Source organism: Erythrolamprus reginae, chromosome 1 (assembly GCF_031021105.1).
Source record: "Erythrolamprus reginae isolate rEryReg1 chromosome 1, rEryReg1.hap1, whole genome shotgun sequence".
Taxonomy (NCBI): domain Eukaryota; kingdom Metazoa; phylum Chordata; class Lepidosauria; order Squamata; family Dipsadidae; genus Erythrolamprus; species Erythrolamprus reginae.
Genome location: NC_091950.1, coordinates 139,858,762 through 139,880,583, shown reverse-complemented (window position 1 = coordinate 139,880,583; position 21,822 = coordinate 139,858,762). Strand labels below are relative to the sequence as shown.

At 38.9% G+C, this 21,822-nt stretch overlaps 1 protein-coding gene across 3 annotated transcripts in view; it reads left to right on the top strand.

The window, feature by feature from the left end:
- Positions 1 to 21,822, top strand: part of SAXO4 (stabilizer of axonemal microtubules 4) — a 38,952-nt gene that overhangs the window by 2,458 nt on the left and 14,672 nt on the right. The window contains exons 2-7 of one of the 3 annotated variants that reach the window (XM_070767055.1): positions 2,571 to 2,683; positions 4,182 to 4,299; positions 6,547 to 6,700; positions 15,465 to 15,593; positions 17,673 to 17,736; positions 20,785 to 20,879. In XM_070767055.1, coding sequence (XP_070623156.1) covers positions 2,578 to 2,683; positions 4,182 to 4,299; positions 6,547 to 6,700; positions 15,465 to 15,593; positions 17,673 to 17,736; positions 20,785 to 20,879 — 666 coding nt within the window. In that variant the 5' untranslated portion in view covers positions 2,571 to 2,577. Of the gene's footprint in view, positions 1 to 2,426; positions 2,684 to 4,181; positions 4,300 to 6,546; positions 6,701 to 15,464; positions 15,594 to 17,672; positions 17,737 to 20,784; positions 20,880 to 21,822 lie in introns of those variants that run through there. The other 2 variants (XM_070767047.1, XM_070767038.1) reach the window with 2 other exon arrangements.

The following is a 21,822-nucleotide window of genomic DNA, read 5'->3' as shown; positions in this document are numbered from 1 at the left end:
CCTCCACTCCCCTGTTTGCAACAGAATACCTTATGCCACCAGACTTGAAATTTTGGGCCTACAAAATTTAGAACTATACTGCCTTCAATCTGACCTATGTGTTATCTGTCAATGACTACTTCAGTTTCAACAGTAACAATACATGAGCACACAATAGATACAAACTTAAACCACTCCAAACCTAATTTCAAAAAATACGACTTCAGCAACAGAGTGGTCAATGCCTGGAATACTTTACCTAACTCTGTAGTTTCTTTCCCAAATCCTCAAAACTTTAACCTTAGGCTGTCTACCACTGACCTCACCCCATACATAAGAGGTCTGTAAGGACCATGCATAAGTGCCCAAGCATGCCTACCATACCTGTGCTAATGTCCTCATGTATTTGTAACCATGTCATGTACTCATAGCCATACTTATGCACCTTATATATTCACAATCATGTTTATATTTTGTCTGTAATCATATATATATGCTTGTCAAACAAACAAACAAATAAAACTCTAAGTGCTTCGACAACCTGCTAAAAGGAAGCAGATTACCAGCTGTCTGCAAGGAATATAAATCCTTCCATTCCCCACTATCCTGTCAGAGCTGAAGAATCTTCTTGGATAGGAAGCGAAATGTCTTCAAAAGAAAAAAACTAGAAAGTCCAGTTGCCTCCTGAAAAAACACCTTTGCAACTATCATTACTATGCTGATGATATTCAGCCATACTTCTCTATGTGCACTGAGAGTATGTGCACCAAAGACAAATTCCTTGTGTGTCCAATCATACTTGGCCAATAAAGAATTTCTATTCTATTCTATTCTATTCTATTCTATTCTATTCTATTCTAGGCATTCTAGGATTTTATTTTCTAGAATGGATGGGGTTGTATTCTCCCTCATAGAATAGGTATATCATCTGACAATTCACTTGGACCCTGAGCTTCTGCTGGAACAACTAGTGAAAACTATGGCCAATAAATTCTTACCTAATTTCAGCTAATATGCTAGTTACAACTACTCATGATCTCATTAACACATACTTGGACTACTACAATACATGCTCTACTTGGTCTTTGAGGGACATATCAAAATTTCAGCTATTCAATGTGGCTGACAACACATTTCCTCTGGTCACTGTACTGGCTACCTTTAGGTTTCTGATATAGTTCCAGGTGTTAGCTGTAACCTATAAATCCTTTTATGATTTCGACCACGGCTAATGAGGAATAATTTGTTCTAGTTTGGATCTGACCCTTTCTTTGTGATTGAAACAGCAAGAATAGCTTTGTCCTGAAGCTAAAGAAGTAGAGACCAGAAAAATATACCTTTTCTGTTACTGCCTCTGGGCTGTGGAATAATGTACCCTTGAACTAAATAAACAGAGGGGTAGACATTTAAGAAGAAACTTCAAATGAATTTCTTCTGCAAAGTTTCAGTTTCTTACCCACTGAGAGTTGTTATTCAAATTTATTCACTGGGATTATTTATTAATTGTATTCTGTAATTTCTGCTATGTGTTTATGGCTTTAAATGCAGCAATTATTACAGGCCATCAATCCATACAATTGGGGAGACATAGAAATTGTTCTGTCCGGCCCCATTAATTATCAGTAATTAATCCCCAATGAAGACTCAAAAGCAAAGTCACGATGTATATTTGTCTATTTACAAAGAAACGTGCTGGAAACAGCAATGAAATCATAGAAATCTCAGTCCGACTGCCAAAAGTCCACCAGTATCGTTAGTAACGAGTGCCCAGCATAAGGTAATCAATTCAAGTCATTAGTTTCCAGCATTGAAGATAGGTATTCACAAATGCCTTCAAAAACCAGGATTTCAGGATCGCAGAAGGATTTAAGAGAGAGACTCTTTGGCTGCTAGTTCTCTCTCTCCATATAGGAACATTGAACTTCTGCACCGAGGTTTCCAATAATCCTCCTTTTATACTATCAGTGATAACAAGCTGTTCATAGAAATATTCAATGTCTAGCTCCACATTGCTGGAGATAATCTTGTCTCCCTCACATTCTTCTTACCCTAGTGTCTAATATTGGGTCCACAGTATCCCCCTCCTCATCTGACTCAAACATTACCACAGGCCCTAACTCTCCCTCACTCTCACTTTCCGATTCCTCTGGTAAACATACTGGCCTATGATACCCAGATGGACCCTGTTCATTCTTCTCAAAGTCCGTAACCAAAGGAGCCAGATGCGAGCCAACCATAACAGAAATGATGTTGAATAGTCAAATAAATAAAATCAGTATTATGTTATATAGTGTCAAACCTGAGGGCTAAGTCCATTTTGCTGTATTATGGTATCTCAATTACAGTCCACTTTAGTTTTATTAAGTTTTTCTTTAAATCTTAAGATTCTATGACGTCACAGAGTTGTGTATGAGCTCACTCTGTTTCCAGGAGATCTAAACAGTCTAAATAAATATCTCTCCACGCCAAACTGATTTTTTCTTCTGGTATTCAGCAGTTTTCTAGTTCTCCACAATGATCAGTGGCCAGTCTTCTACAATAACTGTGTCCCCAGGAAAATCTTGTATCACAAAAACTTTTTCTCTACCCAGAGAGAAGATGGGACGTCTCCCCTTAGGTGCAGTTTCTCCCTATGTAAAAACAAGCTCTGGTGGAAGTATCGACCCCATGAAATTCTATTGCACTAGCTATGGGGCAGCTTATGGTAAGACTTCAACCAACGTAGAAAATAATTTATTCTCCTCAATTAATCTAAAAACTAGAATTTGAACCTTGCTTTTTTATTTTGGAGTGCAAGAATGTCCAATATATAATTTATCTGTCTAGATCAGAGGTGGATTACTGCCGGTTCTAACCAGGTCTATAGAACTGGTAGTAGCTTGGCGGTCTGGGTCACTAGAACTGGCAGTAACCCAGGCCTGCCACACCTCTGAACCAACTCTCTCAACAGTACCATTTTGCTTGTTTGTTATTGTTGTTTGCTTCTGTGCATGCGCACTTGTGCAGCGTGTCAGAAAGCAAACTAGCAGCTAAGTAAGCCAGAACCTACCCCTGGTCCAGATGAAAAGTTAGAAATTAGTAATTGTGGCAAATGAGCATAAGAGAAAGGACAAATATGAAATTCTTTAGGATTTGTTCTAAAAAATGTCAACAATATGTTTGGGATTTATATTCAGAAATATACAGAATTAACAGCTAAGTCCTAAATATGTTTGATCAGGAGTGACTACCGTGGGATCCAGCTTATTATATTTACTTTCCACGCATCATTATTCTTGCTTTACTGTCCAGCCTGTGTCCCTTTCTAGTATAGACTGCTCTCCTTTTCTTCATTCATACATTGCTATGCTTGAAATTCTGAAGAAACGGAAAAAATACCAACATTAAGTAATATAATAAAAAAACTACAGTGTATTTATATGAATGTAATAAAACTTATGTAAATTTGCCACATATTATATGCAGCAACCATTCCATGTTATATCAATTTATATTTCATACAATAGTGTGTAAATGTATTTTAAAATGATTATTACTATCATCTATTTTCTTGTATTTCCTGGTGCTTTTGCTTTAATTAAATGATAATGTTGGGATTTCCTTGTTTCTTTTCCTTTCCTTTCCCCTCCTCCAGTCCCACTCAGCGCTTCCTCATTTTCTCTTCAGAAAGCAAAGTAGTAACCTGCAATATCTTTATTTCACAAACTTCTGGATCCCAACATACAGTAATTCCTCCCCAGTGATGGGCTACCAAAATTTTTACTACCACACTGTGGACGTGGCTTATGCATTTTGTTACAACATCTTCCAATGCAAATTGGGTGCTCTGGGGTGGAGCTCCAAATTTTGTTACCGGATCTGTGTTTCTGACCGTTCCCGTAGGAGCCCATCACTGTTCCTCCCCCATGCAATCTGTAGACCTGCTCCCAAAACAATAATAGTAAAATGGAGTCCTAGTTGGCACAGAGCAAATTCACCAAATAAAATGGTCACTCTCAAGTGGACTGCCATTTTGTGAGGAAGCAATCAAGCCCCCCCCCCCCCGTGATAGTCATTTCAGAAGATCTCAAATTATGTTTTCAGCATTTAGAAGTCTTGTTGAGTTGCTGTTTTGTATTATTTTTTTACAGTGCCATGACGGAAAGATGATTTAGGGTGGCAGTGTAATAAGAAAAAATATTGTCAAACTTTTTTCTCCTCAGGCCAGGAAGGCTTTCGTCCTCGGAACGGCTTCCATTCTGGAGCAGGATATAAAAGCAACTACCGGCCTGTTGTCCAATACAACCCAAACCTAGATAAAATAGATAATCCAGCTGTGGGGTCAGTATCTCCTTTTTCAGGCAATTAAGAACAATATTTCAAACTTAGATAAAAGAGTAACTGGGATATTTCAGTCAGCCTTTCTATAACATGAGTACATCCGTTTAATCTATTTATGCCTGTCTGTCTGTCTGTCTGTCTGTCTGTCTGTCTGTCTGTCTGTCTGTCTGTCTGTCTGTCTGTCTGTCTCTCTCTCTCTCTCTCTCTCTCTCTCTCTCTCTATCTATCTATCCATGTATGTATGTATGTATGTATGTATGTATGTATGTATGTATGTATGTATGTGAATATGAAACCAGAGTGTTTTAGATGGTGAAAGTCTGGATTCTCCGATTTTGGTAGATTGTCTCTGAGTTAATAACTATTTCTACATTAAAGTAATATAAGGCTAGGATACACTGATTTGTGCTGGAATGCTCAGGCAAAACCATGATCAAGTCAACCATTGCATTTGTCATTAGTCTATAAATTGTGTAAGCACAATCATAGGGTGGGTGGCTGTGTCCCTAAAACATTTTTTGCAGAAGATCATTGTACAATATTTCAGTATATTCTTCAAATTCAGGACTGAATAATCAGTCCAGGATCCTCACCTGCAGCTTTCTTGACTGAGTGATGAGTAGGATGGTTGTAGAGCAGACCTGGGCAAAGGGCGGCCCGGGGGCCGGATGCGGCCCGCCTGCTGTCTGTGACTGGCCCGTGGAAGTTGGAAGGAAGGAAGGAGAAATGAAGGAAGGAGAAATGGAGGGAGGAAAGAAGGAAGGAGAAATGGAGGAAGGAAGGAAGGAAGGAGAAATGGAGGAAGGAAGGAAGGAGAAATGGAGGGAGGAAGGAAGGAAGAAGAAATTATCTTTCCATGCCCTTTTGCAAAAGTCCAATAAATGCTCATTTTTAAATTGTTCATTGGTTTCATTGGCCTTTCCAAGAAACTTAAAGCAACCCCCCCACCCTACCTCTCAGGGGGAAAAAAGGGAGGAGGAGGAGGAGGAAGAAGAGGAATCCAAAGCTACTTTCAGGCAAAGCCTCTACTATGTTTTCTTAACTGACAATGTAGGTCAGTTGAAGAGGCATCTGAAAGGAATATTTTGAAAGAGAAGTAAAGCACTGTCCAAAAGCAGAAATAAAAGGCAGAGAAAATCAGAGAGACAGAAGCTTCTCTCCATCTGGAGAAGGAAGGAAGGAAGATAGGAGAAATGGAGGAAGGAAGGAAGGAAGGAAGGAAGGAGTGGGCAATTAATTTATAATTATAATATAATTATAATATATAATTATATATATTATATGTATAATATAATATAATATAATATGTAATTATAATTTATAATTATAATATAATTAGCTCAGTTCTACCCAGTAATATACAGTATCGGGTAGAACTGAGTTAATTATATTAATCCGGCCCTCTAAAACCATCCCAATTTCTCATGCAGCCCCATGGCAAAATTAATTGCCCACCCGTATTGTAGAGAGTCTCTATTGGAGACCAATAGAAACCGTTTAACAGTGGCTAATTGACAACCAAGGGTTTTTAGAGGGTTATCGTAGAATTAGAATTCCCTTAGAACTAATGTTGAACAATTGGGTAACTAATTTCCTGACGGTCAGAGCGATCAACCAATGGAACAACCTACCAGCGGATGTTGTAAACTCCAACACTCTGGACATTTTTAAGAGAAGATTAAACTGCCACTTGACTGGTGTACTATAGGGTTCCTGCTTGGGCAGGGGGTTGAACTCGATGGCCTTCATGGTCCCTTTCAACTCTAACAATCAATCAATCAATCAATCAATCAATCAATAAAATACATTTTTCACATATCCTCTTCCACTAGTCAGTTGTCTTTTGGAGATCCTTGATTATTAAGTGCCCTTAAATTGCTGTTGAACTTAGGGAACACATTGATAGATTATCCTCCATGACAATGGTCCTTCAGGTCTTCACACATTATTCATCACTGTAACTAAATCCACCAACACTACTGTTAATAGTGCTATTTTTCTTTCCTTCTACCCTTTTCAGCATTAGAGCCTTCTCCAGAAAGCTAGGTCTTTGTATAATGTATCTGAAATAATTTAAGTCTGGTCTTTTGCTTTAAATGGGAACTCTGGTTTGTTTGTTTGCTTGTTTTGTTTGACAGTCCATTATAACTTTAGGAGTCTTCTCCAAATCTGGGATATGAGCAAAATTTGTAAAATGCTTTTGGGCTGGAAGTGTTCTTAAGCTGTATATTATCTTTCCTAAACCAGGAAACTTCTCCAAGATAACTATGAATCAACAACCAATAATAATTTCCAGCCCCTTCAGCTCCCAGATGGGAAGTATCCTCTTCCCTGGAGTGTGCATCAGCCAGGCAGTGGGTATGTTCGAGAAAAGCCTCTAACTTTTCCCACAACCAAAACAGTAAGTATCTAACTTTACATTCTGGCTTTCTCTTGTGGATGTATGTTTTCCTGGGAATGGTAGTAACCATGTCCACCAATAGTGACTTAGGGTCAGTATCAGGAATGGGAGATACCTAGTTGAATGAAAAGGTTTAGGGATGACAGGATAGCAGTGTTCCAATATTTGAGGGGCTGCCCCAAAGGAAAGGGGGGCAATCTATTCTCCAAAGCGCCTGAAGGCAGGACAAGAAGCAATGGATGGACACTAATCAAGGAGAGAAGCAACCTGGAACTAAGGAGAAATGTCCTGACCAAACAATTAATCAGTGGAATGAGTTGCTTGCAGAAGTTGTCGGTTTTTCAACACTGGAGGTCTTTAAGAAGAGATTGGACCATCACTTGTCTGAAATAGTAGGGTTTCCTGCTTAAGCAGGGGGTTCAACTAGAAGATTTCCAAGGTGCCTTCCAACTCTGTTATTTTGTTAGTGTTCCTTGCACTGTAAATATAGATAAATGCTGAAAGATAATGTGTGTGTATTGAGATAATTGAGCTTCTCTCTACATGGTCACAAGATCCCATGCACTCTATTGCCAAGCAAGTGAAGGTGAAGACTGTGGAAACAAAATTGCTAAATTTATAAGATCAGGTGAGAATGTGTCAGGATTCAGAAGATGACTAAGAGAGTTAAAATCTGATGTTGCAAACAAACCAGCACAAATGACTATGTATAGCACAGGCATATGTGTGTGTGTGTTCACTTTTAATGTATTGTGTGTACCATAGATAAATGGGACAATATTTCAAAAATATCTGAGACTTGTATAGGTTTGAATGTATGTTTGCGTCTGTATCGATATGTGCCTTCTCAAATAACACCTGGAAAACTCATTTACCAAAACTACAATTCTACAGTCTTCTGAGTAGTTCTTCTAAATGGTTCAACAATCATGAATCCCATGAATGGGATTCTGGGGAAATCCAATATATCTGTACCTGGTCGTCAAAAGTGGCCACAGGAGAGTTACATAAGATTAAATCTTCTGCAAACTTGCTTACTCTTTTTCTCAAAAAAAGCCAGGATGATATTGTTTCAGACCGTCCTGATTTTTTCAGATCTGAACACAAATTGGGATGCTATGAAAACAGTTGTTTACGCGGAAGCAGATTTATTCATTCACTTATCCACCTGCTTGGCTAGCTGGTCAGTAAGAGACTGCACTTAGTGTGCACTCGGAGAAGAGGCATAGCCAAGCATTGCAGTGCTACGACTGATTCTTCACCTTGAAGGAAAGCCTGAAATTTCCACCAGTAGAGGGCTCAAAATTGGAAGAAATTGAGCCAGAGCCTCTCTGTAGGAGAGGTTTGTTTGTTGTTTTGTTTGTTTGTTTGTTTCTTTCTTTCTTTATTTATTAGATTTGTATGCTGCCCCTCTCCATAGACTCGGGGCCGCTAACAACAATAATAAAACAACATATAACAAATCTAATATTTAAAATAACTAAAAACCCTTATTAAAAACCAAACATGCACACAAATATACCATACATAAATTGTATAGGCCTGGGGGGAAGAAATATCTCAATTCCCCCATGCCTGACGACAGAGGTGGGTTTTAAGGAGCTTACAAAAGGCAAGGAGGGTGGGGGCAATTCTGATCTCTGGGGGGAGCTGGTTCCAGAGGGTCGGGGCTGCCACAGAAGGCTCTTCCCCTGGGTCCCACCAAATGACATTGTTTGATCGACGGGATCCAGAGAAGGCCGACTCTGTGGGACCTAACTGGTTGCTGGGATTCGTGCGGCAGAAGGCGGTCTTGGAGATATTCTGGTCCGAAGTCATGAAGGGCTTTATAGGTCATAGGTGAAGAGGAGAGGCATGAATCGGTGGCCAGGGGTGATGGTAGTGGTGGGAATCGCAGATTCCCCCTGGGGAACCAATAGCCGCCTCCTGACCTACAGCTGAGAAGAGGTGACTTGGTTGCCATTAGATGAGACAGCCATTGCTTGAAGAGTTGAAGTAACGAAGTGGAGTCACCTCGGTGAGAGGATTTTTCAAAGTGATCATTTCAGAAGTTTATGGAGAAAGGAAATAGATGGCAATATGTATTAAAGTTAAAGCTCTTGAAGGCTGGCCACCAAGGGGGGGGGGAGCGGTTGTGCTTTATAGATGGCTCCCTGGTTGGATTCCTGGCTTGGATAAACAGAGGCGAGAGATGGGCCATAAAGCTTTATATTGATATAGACTTGGATTTGCAGAACTTGTGAGGATGATAAACCAGTGAGGGTGATAAACCAGTGGAACAGCTTGCCATAGGAGGTGGTGAGCTTGCCTTCAATGGAGGTCTTCAAACAGAGATTGGACAATCATCTTTCTGGGATGGTTTAGTGAATCCTACATTGAGCAGGGGGTGGACCCGATGACCCTGGAGGTCCCTTCCAACTCTATGATTCTAATTAAGTGCCAGTGAAGGTTGTTTTTTAATATATATATAATTACTATCTCTTCTTATTTCTTAATGTTTTTTTTTACTGGTTTTCATCTTTCTATTAAAGTTAGTGGAACTGCTGGACTTATTGGCTAAGTCACTTTTGCCATCTAGTGACCAAAGTTGGTATATAATAGCTTTGAAAAGCACAGCTGTGTAACAAGAAAAGATAGAGAAGAATAATATTGATTGACCTTTGTGGGAAGCATTCTTTGTTTTGGAAAAAGTTGTTGTTGTTGTTATTATTATTATTATTATTATTATTATTATTATTATTTTATATAACTTAATGGATTATGGCAGAAAAAGCCAGAAGGAACAGTGTTTCCTTTTAAAAAAACAAACAAACCCAAAACCTTCCTTGGAGGCAATTTATTATTCTGTAATTTTGTTCTTTCTTCTGTTTTTTCCTTTTGTTCCACATGAAAGTTTGAATATCTCTTTCTTGTGGATATATTTATATCATTTTATTATTATTATTTATTTTTTGTATTGAAATTTTGGAAATATTTTTTTCTTATATTTTTGTTTTTTGTTTTTCTTTTGGGAGGGTTTTTTGTTATGGAGGTTGCTTTTTCATGATTGGATCACTGAAGATTTGAGTTATTTTTACCTGTTTTTTCTTTGTTCAAGGGTTTAATTATTTTTAAAAAATTTCCCTTATTTTTTATTATTTCTTTTTTTTCTTTGGTTTCTTTTTGTTCATCAAAACATACTGGAACTAATTTTAGTATTTTTCATTACTCTTTTTTTCTTGTTTTCTTGTTTTATATACTTAAAGAAAGTATTGGGAAAGTGGAAGAAGAATTGAAAGAGGCTAAATAATTCATGGAAAAGAATGAACAACAATTACAGAAAGTTGAAGGGAAGGTTGAAGCAACTGAAAAAAAAATGGAGGAGCTTGGATGATAGACTTATAGAAATAGACAAATGACAAGAGAGGACAATCATCATATTAGAGATGGACCTCTTTGAATATTATTTATGGTTTCAAAATGTGGTAGAGGAGAAGAGAGAAAACCTGGCAGCGATAATGGCAGAAATCTTGGCAGAAGTGATGGAAGAAAGTAAAGAAAAGATACTTAATGATATTGATACAGTGTATACCAGATATATGATGAAAAATAAACTTTCTAGAGAGGTTCATATGATTCACAAAGAAATCACTCAGAACAGAAATTTTACAAAAATTAAGAAATTCTACTATTAAGTAAAGAGAAAAGGAGATAGTGACATTAAAACAATGTCACTAAAAGAGTAATTTGAGAAGAGAGTACCGATTTATGTCGAAGAGACTGATTGAGAGAGGAGCAAATTTTAGAGGGCTAATTTCAGAGGGGATAATGTTTGTTTGGCATGAACAAAGATACAGATTGGATACAGTGGAAAAAGCTGAAATATTCTACAGACAACAGTTTAAACAAAATGAGGAAGACCTGAGAAGAGAAAAAGAGGCTAGATTTCAATAAGACCTTAGGGATGAGATAAAACAACAAGCAAGTCAATGTGTTAAAGAGATGGAAGAGAAAGAATTAGAAGGAGCAATGGCAATAGGAGCAAAGAGATATGAGGCTGATGAGATCTAAGGCATTAAACAAATGAAAAGGGAAGAAGAGGTTAAGATGATAGCAATAAACATAAATGGACTAAATTTGGCTATAAAAAGGAAAAGAACACTTAATAAATTGGGGAAATTAAAAATGGATATAATATGCTTGCAAGAAGTACGCATTAGACGACAGCATAAAAAATTATTAGCATACACAAAGTTGGGAGATTTATATTCAGCATTAGCGGATCAAAGCAAAAGAGGAGTTTTATTATATATACAGAAAAAAATGAATCCAAAATGAGGAATGCCAAGATGAGGAATGGATGAAATTAAAAAACTGTATAATTATTTACTATATATTGATTTAGAGCAAGAACAAGTGAAAGAAATGATGATTAAATGGGCAAGGAATTTTGGACACACTATAGAATTGGATAAATGGCAACAGTCCTCCAAGAGTCCTCAGAGAGGGGCGGCATACAAATCCAATAAATAAACAGCCATGGGAAAAAAACTACAAACTGACAATGGCAACAGCATATAAAGAAAATATGTGTAAAATCTTTTATAGATGGCACATGTCACCAGAAAGGATAGCTAAAATGTTTAAAGATAAATCTATGAAATGTTGGAAATGTCAGCAAATACTGGGTTCTTTTTATCATGTGGTGGACATGTGCTGAGGCCAAAGTGTATTGGAATTTAATTCAACTATGGATAGAAAAAATATTGAAACAACGTATAGAGCTGAAATCAGAGATATTCCTGTTGGGTATATTACCAGAGAAATTTAATAAAGAAAATACATATTTAATTATTCATGTAATTACTCCGGCTAGAATTGCAGAAATGGAAAGCAACTAAAAGCCCCTTCTGAAGGGGATGTAATTAAAAAAATATTGGATTGTGCACAAATGAACAATGAAAATTAAAAATAAGGAAGATTCTAAATATTATAATGTGTGTGGGAAATGTTATGATTGGATAGAAAATGAATATGTATAGAAGATAAATAACACCGATTAAATTGGAGAATAGAAAATTAAGACCCAGGGGACAAAATTAGGTAGGCGAGAAGGCAGTATTAAAATAGTAGTAAATACACCTAGGAAAATATACAATACTGTATATGTATAAATATGGATATTGAATAATATAAGTCTAAAAGTTGCACTGATAATAAAATGTAGTTAGGGATATGAGTTACCTGTCTGTTAACCATAAGATGGATTATGATTAGACTTACTCAGGGAACGTATATGAGGGAGAAAGAGGAAGTAGAGAAGGAAGAGGAGACGGTGAGAGGAGGGAAGTAGGAAAGTGGGAGAGAAGGAGAAAGAAATAGAGGGAAGAGAGGGAGGGAAGTGATATGAAATGTGGTGGAGAGAACAGATGGGCAATAAAAATATAAAAGGTGCAAATTTAGAATGTTTATTTATGGTTTATTGAATATAAGTGTATAATTATATATACAGTGCTACCTCATCTTACAAACCCCTCATCATACAAACTTTTTGAGATACAAACCCAGGGTTAAAGATTTTTTTGCTTCTTCTTCCAAACTATTTTCACCTTACAAACCTAAGCCGCCACCACTGGGATGCCCTGCCTCCGGACTTCTGTTGCCAGCAAAGCGCTCGTTTTTGCACTGCTGGGATCCCCTGAGGCTTTCCTCCATGGGAAACACCACCTCCAGACTTCCGTGTTTTTGCGATGCTGCAGGGGAATCCCAGCAGCACAAAAATGGGCGCTTCTCTGGCAACGGAAGTCTGGAGGTGGGGTTTCCCAGTGAGGGGAGCCTCAGCGAAATCGCAGCATCACAAAAACACGGAAGTCCAGAGGTGGGGTTTCCCATGGAGGGGAGCCTCAGGGGAATCCCAGCAGCGCAAAAACGGGTGCTTCGGCTGGCAAAAGGGGTGAGTTTTGGGCTTGCGCGCATTAATCGCTTTTCCATTGATTCCTATGGGAAACATTGTTTCATCTTACAAACTTTTCACCTTACAAACCTCATCCCGAAACCAATTAAGTTCATAAGATAAGGTATCACTGTACAGTGGTACCTCGAGATACGAGTTTAATTCGTTCCGGACCTGGGCTCTTAAGTCGAGCAGCTCTTATCTCGAACGACTTTTCCCCATAGGAATTAATGTAAATAATTTTAATTGGTTCCAGCACTCAAAAAACTCACAAAGTTAGTCTAAATTATGCAGAAAGACATGTTTTTAATGAAGAAATGTACATGTACATATAAATGAATAATGAAGTTTCTTTCACTTAACTTGTAAACTTTCTTAAACTTTTAAATTTACATATGTTCAACTTCTCTGCCACCCAATCCTGTAGGACAGAGGTCCCCAACCCTTTTTGCACCAGGGACCGGCTTTAAGCGATCAAGAGAGGAATGAATGAATGGACGGAGGGTGGGAAGGAAGGAAGGAAAGAGGGAAGGGACAGGAACAGAGGAAGGAAGGAAGGAAACTTATGAAAGGGGAGAGTAAGAGAGGAATGAGTGAAGGGAGGGAGGGAGGGAAGAAGGTGGGAAGGAGAAAGAAAAGAAGAAATAGAGGAAGGGAAGGTAAAAGAGAGAAAGAAAAAGAGCAAGAAAGAAAGCTGCAAGCACCCCCCCGAGCCCCCCAGGCCGGCTGCAACCTTTTAAAACACGCGCGCCGCTTCGCAGCTGTCTCCTGAAGCCGAACGCGGAAGTTAGCGTTTGGCTTCAAGAGACAGCTCCTTGGCGCTTGTATCTCGAATTTGGGCTTGTAAGTAGAACAAAAATATCTCTCCCCTCCCAGCTCTTATCTCGAGTTGCTCTTAAGTAGAGCAGCTCTTATGTCGGGGTTCCACTGTATATTGTTATGATTTACAGTATGTGTATGGGTGTATATGTGGAGAAAAATAAAAAAACCTTTTATTAAAAAAAGAGACTGTGTTGTCCTGTCCCTTCCCCAAGTTTGTTCTACATTCCTTCTTCTTTTCAAAATAAATAATAATGCATTTAGAACTTAATCAATGAGAGATGCTGTATGCACATGTCAATACAGATAAGATTTCAAGTGAATCTGCTATAATAGAAGAGAGCTATTTGAGTCAGTTTGTATCTTAATATGACCCCTGAAACACCCAGACATAATTTTAAAAAGAACCCAGCTACCCTTGTGAATGCACAACTGCTTATATTCTACCTAGACAGGAAAAGACAATAGAATTAAGGCCTAGTTTAGCCAAATGCACTGGTTTAATAATTATGGTCTTACTTTACTACATTGTTGCACTAAAAGCAAAATGCAGTTTACCTTTTAAGTTATGTTTACCTTTTAGAAAAACACCATAACCTTATTTTTCAAAATGTTCACAACAGAAGGTAAAATGTTTATTCAAAAGTTATATGCTGCAATTTGTACTATTTTGTTTAAATATATACAGAATAGATAAAATGCAGGTCACAATTTCAGCTAAGGAAACATTTATTGGCATGTCTGCCTTTCTGATTGCTTTCAAGTCTCCTTCTATCAATGGAGGAAAATATATGCCTCAGGCAACTGATTATGGATACAATGAAAGGCAGAAAATAGTTATCTAAATGGATTGGAATTTCTCTATCGGAGAGTGTATGTTTTCTGCTTCAGGTGCCCAAGGAACTTGAGCAGCTTGAAATTACTTATTTATTACTTACCCACCGTATTTTTCAGAGTGTAAGACGCACCTTAGTTTTTGGGGAGGAAAATAGGGAAAAGAATCTGCTTACCAGATATTCATCTGGCTAGTGTCCTTAGTCTGGTCAGCTTTAGCACATTATTTTGTCCCCTGGTTAGGGCTTTAAAAAAAAAATTATTCGGAGAGAGTAACAATGAAAGAGTTTGCAAGCCAGCAAGGGCTGGGAACATCATTAGTACCTGGAAACAAACATTGGGAGAAAGAAGAGCAAAGAAAAAAACCTGCAAAGACTTGGGGCTTGGAAAACATTCTTTGCAGAGAGTAACAATGAAAGAGCTTGCAAACTGGTAAGAGCTGGGAACATTGTTAGCACCTGATTGGGCAGGAAAGAAACATTCAGAGTAAGTAGAGAATGGGAAACCCCCCCCCCCTACAAAGACAGGGTTTGGAAAACATTCTTTGCAGAGAGTAACAATGAAAGAGCTTGCAAACTGGTAAGAGTTGGGAACATTGTTAGCACCTGATTGGGCAGGAAAGAAACATTCAGAGTAAGTAGAGAATGGGAAAAACCCCCCTACAAAGACAGGGTTTGGAAAATATTCTTAGCAGAGAGTAACAATGAAAGAGCTTGCAAGCTGGTAAGAGCTGGGAACATTGTTAGCACCTGGTTAGGGCTAGAAAGAAACTTATTCAGAGCAAGTTGGAGCAATGAAAATAACCCTGCAAAGACTTAGGGCTTGGAAAACATTATTTGCAGAGAGAAACCATGAAAGAGCCTGCAAGGTAAGAGCTGGGAAGATCATTAGTAGCTAGTTAGGGATTAAAAAAGAGCTACATTCACCCAAATTATCAGCCTCTTTTAAGGTGTGTCTTAAACTCTGAAAAATACGGTACTTACTTAATCATGCCACATTGTCTTAATATGGACTTTAGGTGCCACTGTATTTTCTGCCATGCAGCAAATGTCCTGGAATGGTCTACCTTGATCTTCTCTCTTCTTTTTCTACAGTATATTCAATAGCATTTCCATTCTCTTCAACCTATTATGTTTTAGCATTGTTCTTCTCAGAGGCTAACTGCGTTTGATATTGCAGGTCAAAAAGGTCCATTTTGACACAGCCAACCAGGGAGCTGAAGCTGTGATAGGGCTGGAGCCTAGACATGTCCCAACACTCCACAATACATTTGGAAAAGGCTCAGTTGAAGCGGAAAATGCAAGACACGTGAGTTCGTGGGCTCCAATAATTGGAATGAGACGCCATTAGAAGGCAGCAAATGATAGGGGATTTGATATGTGGTGCAGGTAGAGGGAGAAGCATTTATAGGATTTTCTGCCTCAAATTTCAGAACCATTTGGATAGGCCTGGATATTCAACACCTAAATATAAAAAGAGAAGATTGGTCAGGGTAGGCATTTGCTGCTCTGCGCAAACAAGAAAACATTTTGAGTAAGCACTGGCTTTCTAAGTGATAACCAGTATTGGACTTGGAAGCTTAACAGTAGCTATAAAAATAATTCCAACTAAGTGTGGTCGAGAACCGATTTGGTCGAGTACCGAATTAATTTATCCCATAGGAAATAATGGAAATGGATTTAATTGGTTCCCAGCCCCTATTTCCTTTATTTCCTATGGGATAAAGATCTGAGGAGCTCTATAGTCTATAGTTCTATACTCCAAGCTGTAGGAAGGATAGGGGCGGCTGCAATACCGGCAGTTTCGGGGGGGCTCCTTTCCTCAGTGGTTGGTCTTGTACCTGTAGGCAGCTGCACCAACTTTCTCCTTCCTGGCGGCGGCTTTCCACCGAGCAGCAGCAGCGCTGGGAATGTCACGTGATGAAGCTGCCAGAGCCATCTCAGCAGTTGCCACTGCTCCAGCGGCTTCCCTTTCTCATGTGACGTTCCAGGCGCTGCTGCTGCTCAAAGGAAAGCCGCCAGCGGGAAGGAGAAAGTTGGTGCAGCTGCCTATAGGTAAGAAGACGAACCACTGAGGAAAGGAGCCCCCCCGAAACTGCCAGTATTGCAGCCGCCCCCACCCTTCCTACACCCTTCCGCTCCAAGCTGTAGGAAGGGCGGGGGCGGCTGCAATACCGGCAGTTTTGGGGGGGGGCTCCTTTCCTCAGTGGTTCGTCTTGTTACCTATAGGCAGCTGCACCAACTTTCTCCTTCCAAGCGGCGGCGACGGTGGTGGCTTTCCTTCGAGCAGCAGCAGCGCCGGGGACGTCACATGAGGAAGGGAAGTCGCTGACATTCCTGGTGCTGCTGCTGCTCGAAGGAAAGCCGCCGCTGGGAAGGAGAAAATTGGTGCGGCTATCTACAGGTAACAAGATGAACCACTGAGGAAAGGAGCCCCCCAAAGCTGCTGGTATTGCAGCTGCCCCCACCCTTCCTACAGCTTGGAGTGCATAGACTAGAGACTAGGAGGCTGTTAAGTGGGCAGCTAGGATGCGCGTGTCGGATTCCGACTCCCATTCTGTCTCACCCCGTCCCCTCAGATCTTGTAGCATTTTGGATAATAAACAAAATTTACTGTGGCTGTTCGGTATCTGAATTTTTGTTCAGATACTGAAGCAAATTTTTGCCGAAAATCCAAAATGTATGAGAACCAAGGCGTTCGATAACCGAGGTACCACTGTACTTGCTTAGGCCTCCTTACAGTTGAGAATTAGATTAAGAGGTTGTGTCAAAGACACCACAAAAAAATGAGTTTTGAGTAGCGATCTATAGAAAATAACAGCTGGCATTGCAAAGGAATTACACATGAAATCCAGACATGAAGGGCAGCTCAGTAGAAAGGCCAATGTTTCCTAAGAGTAAGAGAATTAGGGAAGGATAGCAAGTACAGTGGTACCTCTACTTATGAACTTAATTCATTCCATGACCAGGTTCCTAAGTAGAAAAGTTTGTAAGAAGAAGCAATTTTTCACATAGGAATCAATGTAAAAGCAAATAATGTGTGTGATTCCTAGAGAGGCCCCATGGAGGCTTCTCCTCGCCTTTTCCAGCCCTGTTTCCTCCCAGGAGATTCTTAGAGAGGCCCCATGGAGACTTCTCCCGGCCTTTTCCGGTTACAGATTTGGAGGCTCGGGTTTGTAAGTGGAAAATGGTTCTTGAGAGAGGGGAAAAAAATCTTGAACACCCTGTCCTTATCTAGAAAAGTTCATAAGTAGAGGCGTTCTTAGGTAGAGGTACTCACAAAGAGAATAGTAAATGGGATACAGCTTAGCAAGATTGAAAATATATTGAGAAGCTAAGGGTGGGTCAATTCCAGTGAACATGGTCTTCTTCTCTGTTGTATTTGTAGGGACCTCAGTTCATGTCCACAGAGTACGGCTCTAAGTACCGCTTCAACATTCCAGGGCAACCAGGTATAATTTCTATGCATTAATACAACCTAATAGTTGCTAGATTTATGCTATTATTATGCATTCAAGCGTAATTTATATTTTTGGAGGGGGGACTTGGATTATCACATCTGAAACTACCCATGGTGATTTTTATCTCAGTACTCATATCCCATTCTCTGAATATTAAATTCCTCAATTTAAAAATGTAAATTTGTAATTTGAATTAGAACTCGTGAAGCTTCAGTGGGATAATTTGATTTAATGGAGTCACTCTTTGAAATACTGTAGATCCACAAAGCACTATAGGTCACGTTTAATTCTTAGGTCGGAGTAGCTAAACCATTTTGCTTTAGCTGGGTCTTTGGCCCTCCAGGATTGCCTTTCATGGGCTTATTCTGCATCATCTTACTTTGGAACAGCGCCATCTCTCCCCCCTCCTAGATCCTGCCTTGCTGCCTTAAAATGGTAAGTCAGGGAAGTACTGAGAGGATAGAACGAGGAACACCAGAAGTATAGAAGAAGAGTGTGTACTTTCAGCAGGGTCATCCAAGGTATAAATATCATCCCCGTTGATCAACTAAAACAGGCCAGGGATTATATCAGGCAGCAGTGATATAAAATGTTGGAGGCAATGGTTACTTTAGTGACAACGGCAATGGTAAGACATTCCTACATTTTAGCATGCTTACATTTTGCTAAACTAATTCCATGGATGGACATTATGAAAGTGATTGATAAAAAGTGTTGGATCTTGGGTCCCTCAAGTCATATGGCATTCAGGTGTGATGTACTTCAATTAAAGTCTTTGAGATATCTACTGTATTTGATGATGCAGTCATATAGAAAAAGAAACCCAAAAGCTGTAAAGACCAAATTATAGTGGTCAGATAGTAGAGTGTTTCCCAACCTTGGCAACTTGAAGATATTTGGACTTCAACTCCTAGAATTCCCCAGCCAGCATTTGCTGGTTGGGGAATTCTGGGAGTTGAAGTCCAGATATCTTCAAGTTGCCACGGTTGAGAAACACTGAGATAGAATGTAAGTAGCATGAACACAAGAAAGCTCAACACAATGAAATATGAAATGAATCTTAGGCATTGGGTGTTTGGAGTGTACTGGAAGTAGATGCTTTCAGAAGATAATGCAATAGAAATATTTCTCTTGTAACGAGAGAAGAGAGCGAATATATTGGAAAGAATCTCAACACAGAATATCTAACATAGCTGTTAGAAAACCCAAACTGTATTATAGCAACATCTGTGAAGACATCAGGGATGGAAACAGATTTAGAAATCTAAGGAAAGTCTTCCAAAAACCCTCCAAATTCAGAAGGAATTGAGATACTCTGCATCTACAAAGAATCTACCAGCCAATACTATTGTTTCTATAACCAATACAATAATTTCACAACCATTAGAAAGGAACCATTGAAATTACATTTCAATAATTATTTTCTTTCAGTTTTATTTTGAGAAGGTCTTTTATTGTTTTTATTTCTTGTCCTGTGGAGATTTTAACATTTAAGCCACACATTTTTAAAAAGTGATGATGGATTTGCTTACATAATTTAAAACTGAAGATCAGAGAAATTGAACTGTGCAACATTTCTTTAAATAACACCTCAAAAACCGTAAGGTACTTGGAAAATTCTTTTGTTTTCAGGGAACAATTTTTCACAGGATGACAGTTACATACAAATTCTCAAGCCTCTGCCTTGTCTAAAAAATAACTTTGCATTACAAGTAGCAGCAATGCAAAATCCATGCATCTATTTTGAGTAACATTTCTGCATTGTCCAGATTTCTGCTATGGAATTTTGCAGGTTTTTTTTAAAAAAACATTCTTTTTTATGTAGCATGCATGGTGAGTGAACATTGTAGAAGAAAGAGCAACTGATGCAGGCATATTGGCTCTCTTTGAATATATTAAGAGAAACACATCTTTGAGTTAGGGGTCTGGCAGGAGTGGGGTACTGCCCGGCCAGGGGTAGCACAGTGGGGTAGCAAAAATGGAGCTCCACCCCAGAGCACCCAATTTGCACTGAAAGATGTTGAAAGAAAATGCAGGGTATCCTCAGTGGTGGTCTCCTACGGGTACGGTCAGGTACGCAGTACCGGTAGCAAATTTTTTTTCTTTTTTTCCTTCTGGGCTCTGGGTATGTTTTCCTACATGAGATTGAATGTGTATAATTTTAGAAGAGCTGTGTGTGTTCGTGTGTGTGTGTACATAAACATAGTTTATATAGTGTTCTGGCTGAATCACAACAATATAGTAGATAATGTATATTTTTGTGTGTCTGTGTGTAATATGTATGTACACATATGGCATATATACATAGAATTAAAGAGTATATTTTGGATGTTCAGTAATAGTAAATAGATAGGTAAATTGTATCTCTTTGAGGCGAGGAGAGGCCAGGCACCCTAACCCAAACCCTTGATGTGAGTGACGTCAAGTTGGCCACCTTTAAGTCAGTCACATGACCTTTAAGCCACCCCTAGTCACATTATCGTCAAGTCACTCCCACCTGGTCACATGGCTGGCAGGTCACACCCACAAAATAAGCCACACCCACAGTATGGTAGTAAAAACTTTTGTAGTCCTTGACTGGGGTCCGGGTGCAACCTCCAAAGGTTTTATAAGCACAGAGTAGTATTTCCCTCTTCCCTTCCTTGATTTCACTGTTGGGTAAGATGAAAGGAGCTTGAAGGAATAGCAAATTATAATGGCTAAGCTTTCCTTTATAATATTTATATATAGAAAATGAAGCAATTTTAATCACAATTGGCTAGGCATAACCTCAGAGTTCAGAGAAAAAGTAAACCCCCAAATAGCAGTTGAAAAGAAAAAGCATCCAGAAAAGGATAGTACTGCACTATGCAAACAATTTAAGCCCTTTTAAACTTAATATTCAAAACTAGGGCTCTCACACGGTTTTGCATGACTCACTGGTGTTAATTTGTGAGAACTGAACAGATCAGTCCAGCTCCCAAAGATGTTTTTGAAGTCATCTATCGCATGCTCCTTTCCCCTCCCATAGTAGACCTCTTTATTTTTCTCTCCATACAGATTTCCTGCAAACTAAAACAATTGGAGCCAAGGAAGAGTCAGGATTTACTGAAGGCTGCCTTGCTAACCCCATTGTGGATAAAGTAACATCTCAGGTCCTCCCAGTAGCTTTGGTTTCTTCTTCTGTTCAGGGGCAGATGAAGCATCGTGGTAAAGATGCTGCAAAGCAGAATTGGCAAAATGGTGCCCTTCTTCTCCAGTTTTTTTTTGAGTTTCAACAATTACTCTCTCTCAATCCATGGGCTTCCTTTCTGTCACTGGTGTCTGGGGAGAGGGGAGGGCTAAAAAAACTGAAGATGGTGGCCACAACCATGTGATCAAAGCTCACCATTTTAGATCACAATGCACATAAAAATGGGCTTGGCATGGTTGTGGCCACCTTCTTAACTTTTTGACCATCTACAGCAAGGACTCTTGTTTACTGTAGGAGCAGGACAATTTGTGAAACAAAAGAGAAAGGAGGAACTCTCACATTCCAGTAAAAGAGGTTTTATCTATCCCAATAGATAGATAATGGTGAAAACAGAAAGAGTAGAAAAGGGATATTAAAATAACTTGGACAAAATATATATTATATCACAATATTTTTTAGAATGGATAATTTGAGTCCATTTCAAGTAGTTCAGAAAATATCTAAAAAGGAATAAATTCAAGTTATAGAAATAAGCTGCCAAATTAATCTAAAATATCTGTTTATGGAACTCAGATATCAATTTCAAGAATATTGTCTGCACGAGCATAAGAATAATTATTTAGAAGTCACATCACCATTTTATAAACATGAAGCAACTGTTTTATCTCTATTGGGAATGAAAGTAAATGAAAAAGAAGAAAAATATCCATTAAAGAAAAAGTAAGGCACAGAATTATTTTACCTTATGGAATTAATCAGAGTGTTTTGCAAAACCAACTGAGGTTGAGAGCAGTTCTTTGATTTGTAGTACAAAAGGGATTCTGAGCTACAAGAGAAACCTTCTTAAAGAGAGGCATGTTTAAATCAAGGGTAAGTACCGAATATCTTCATTTAAACCCTCGGGC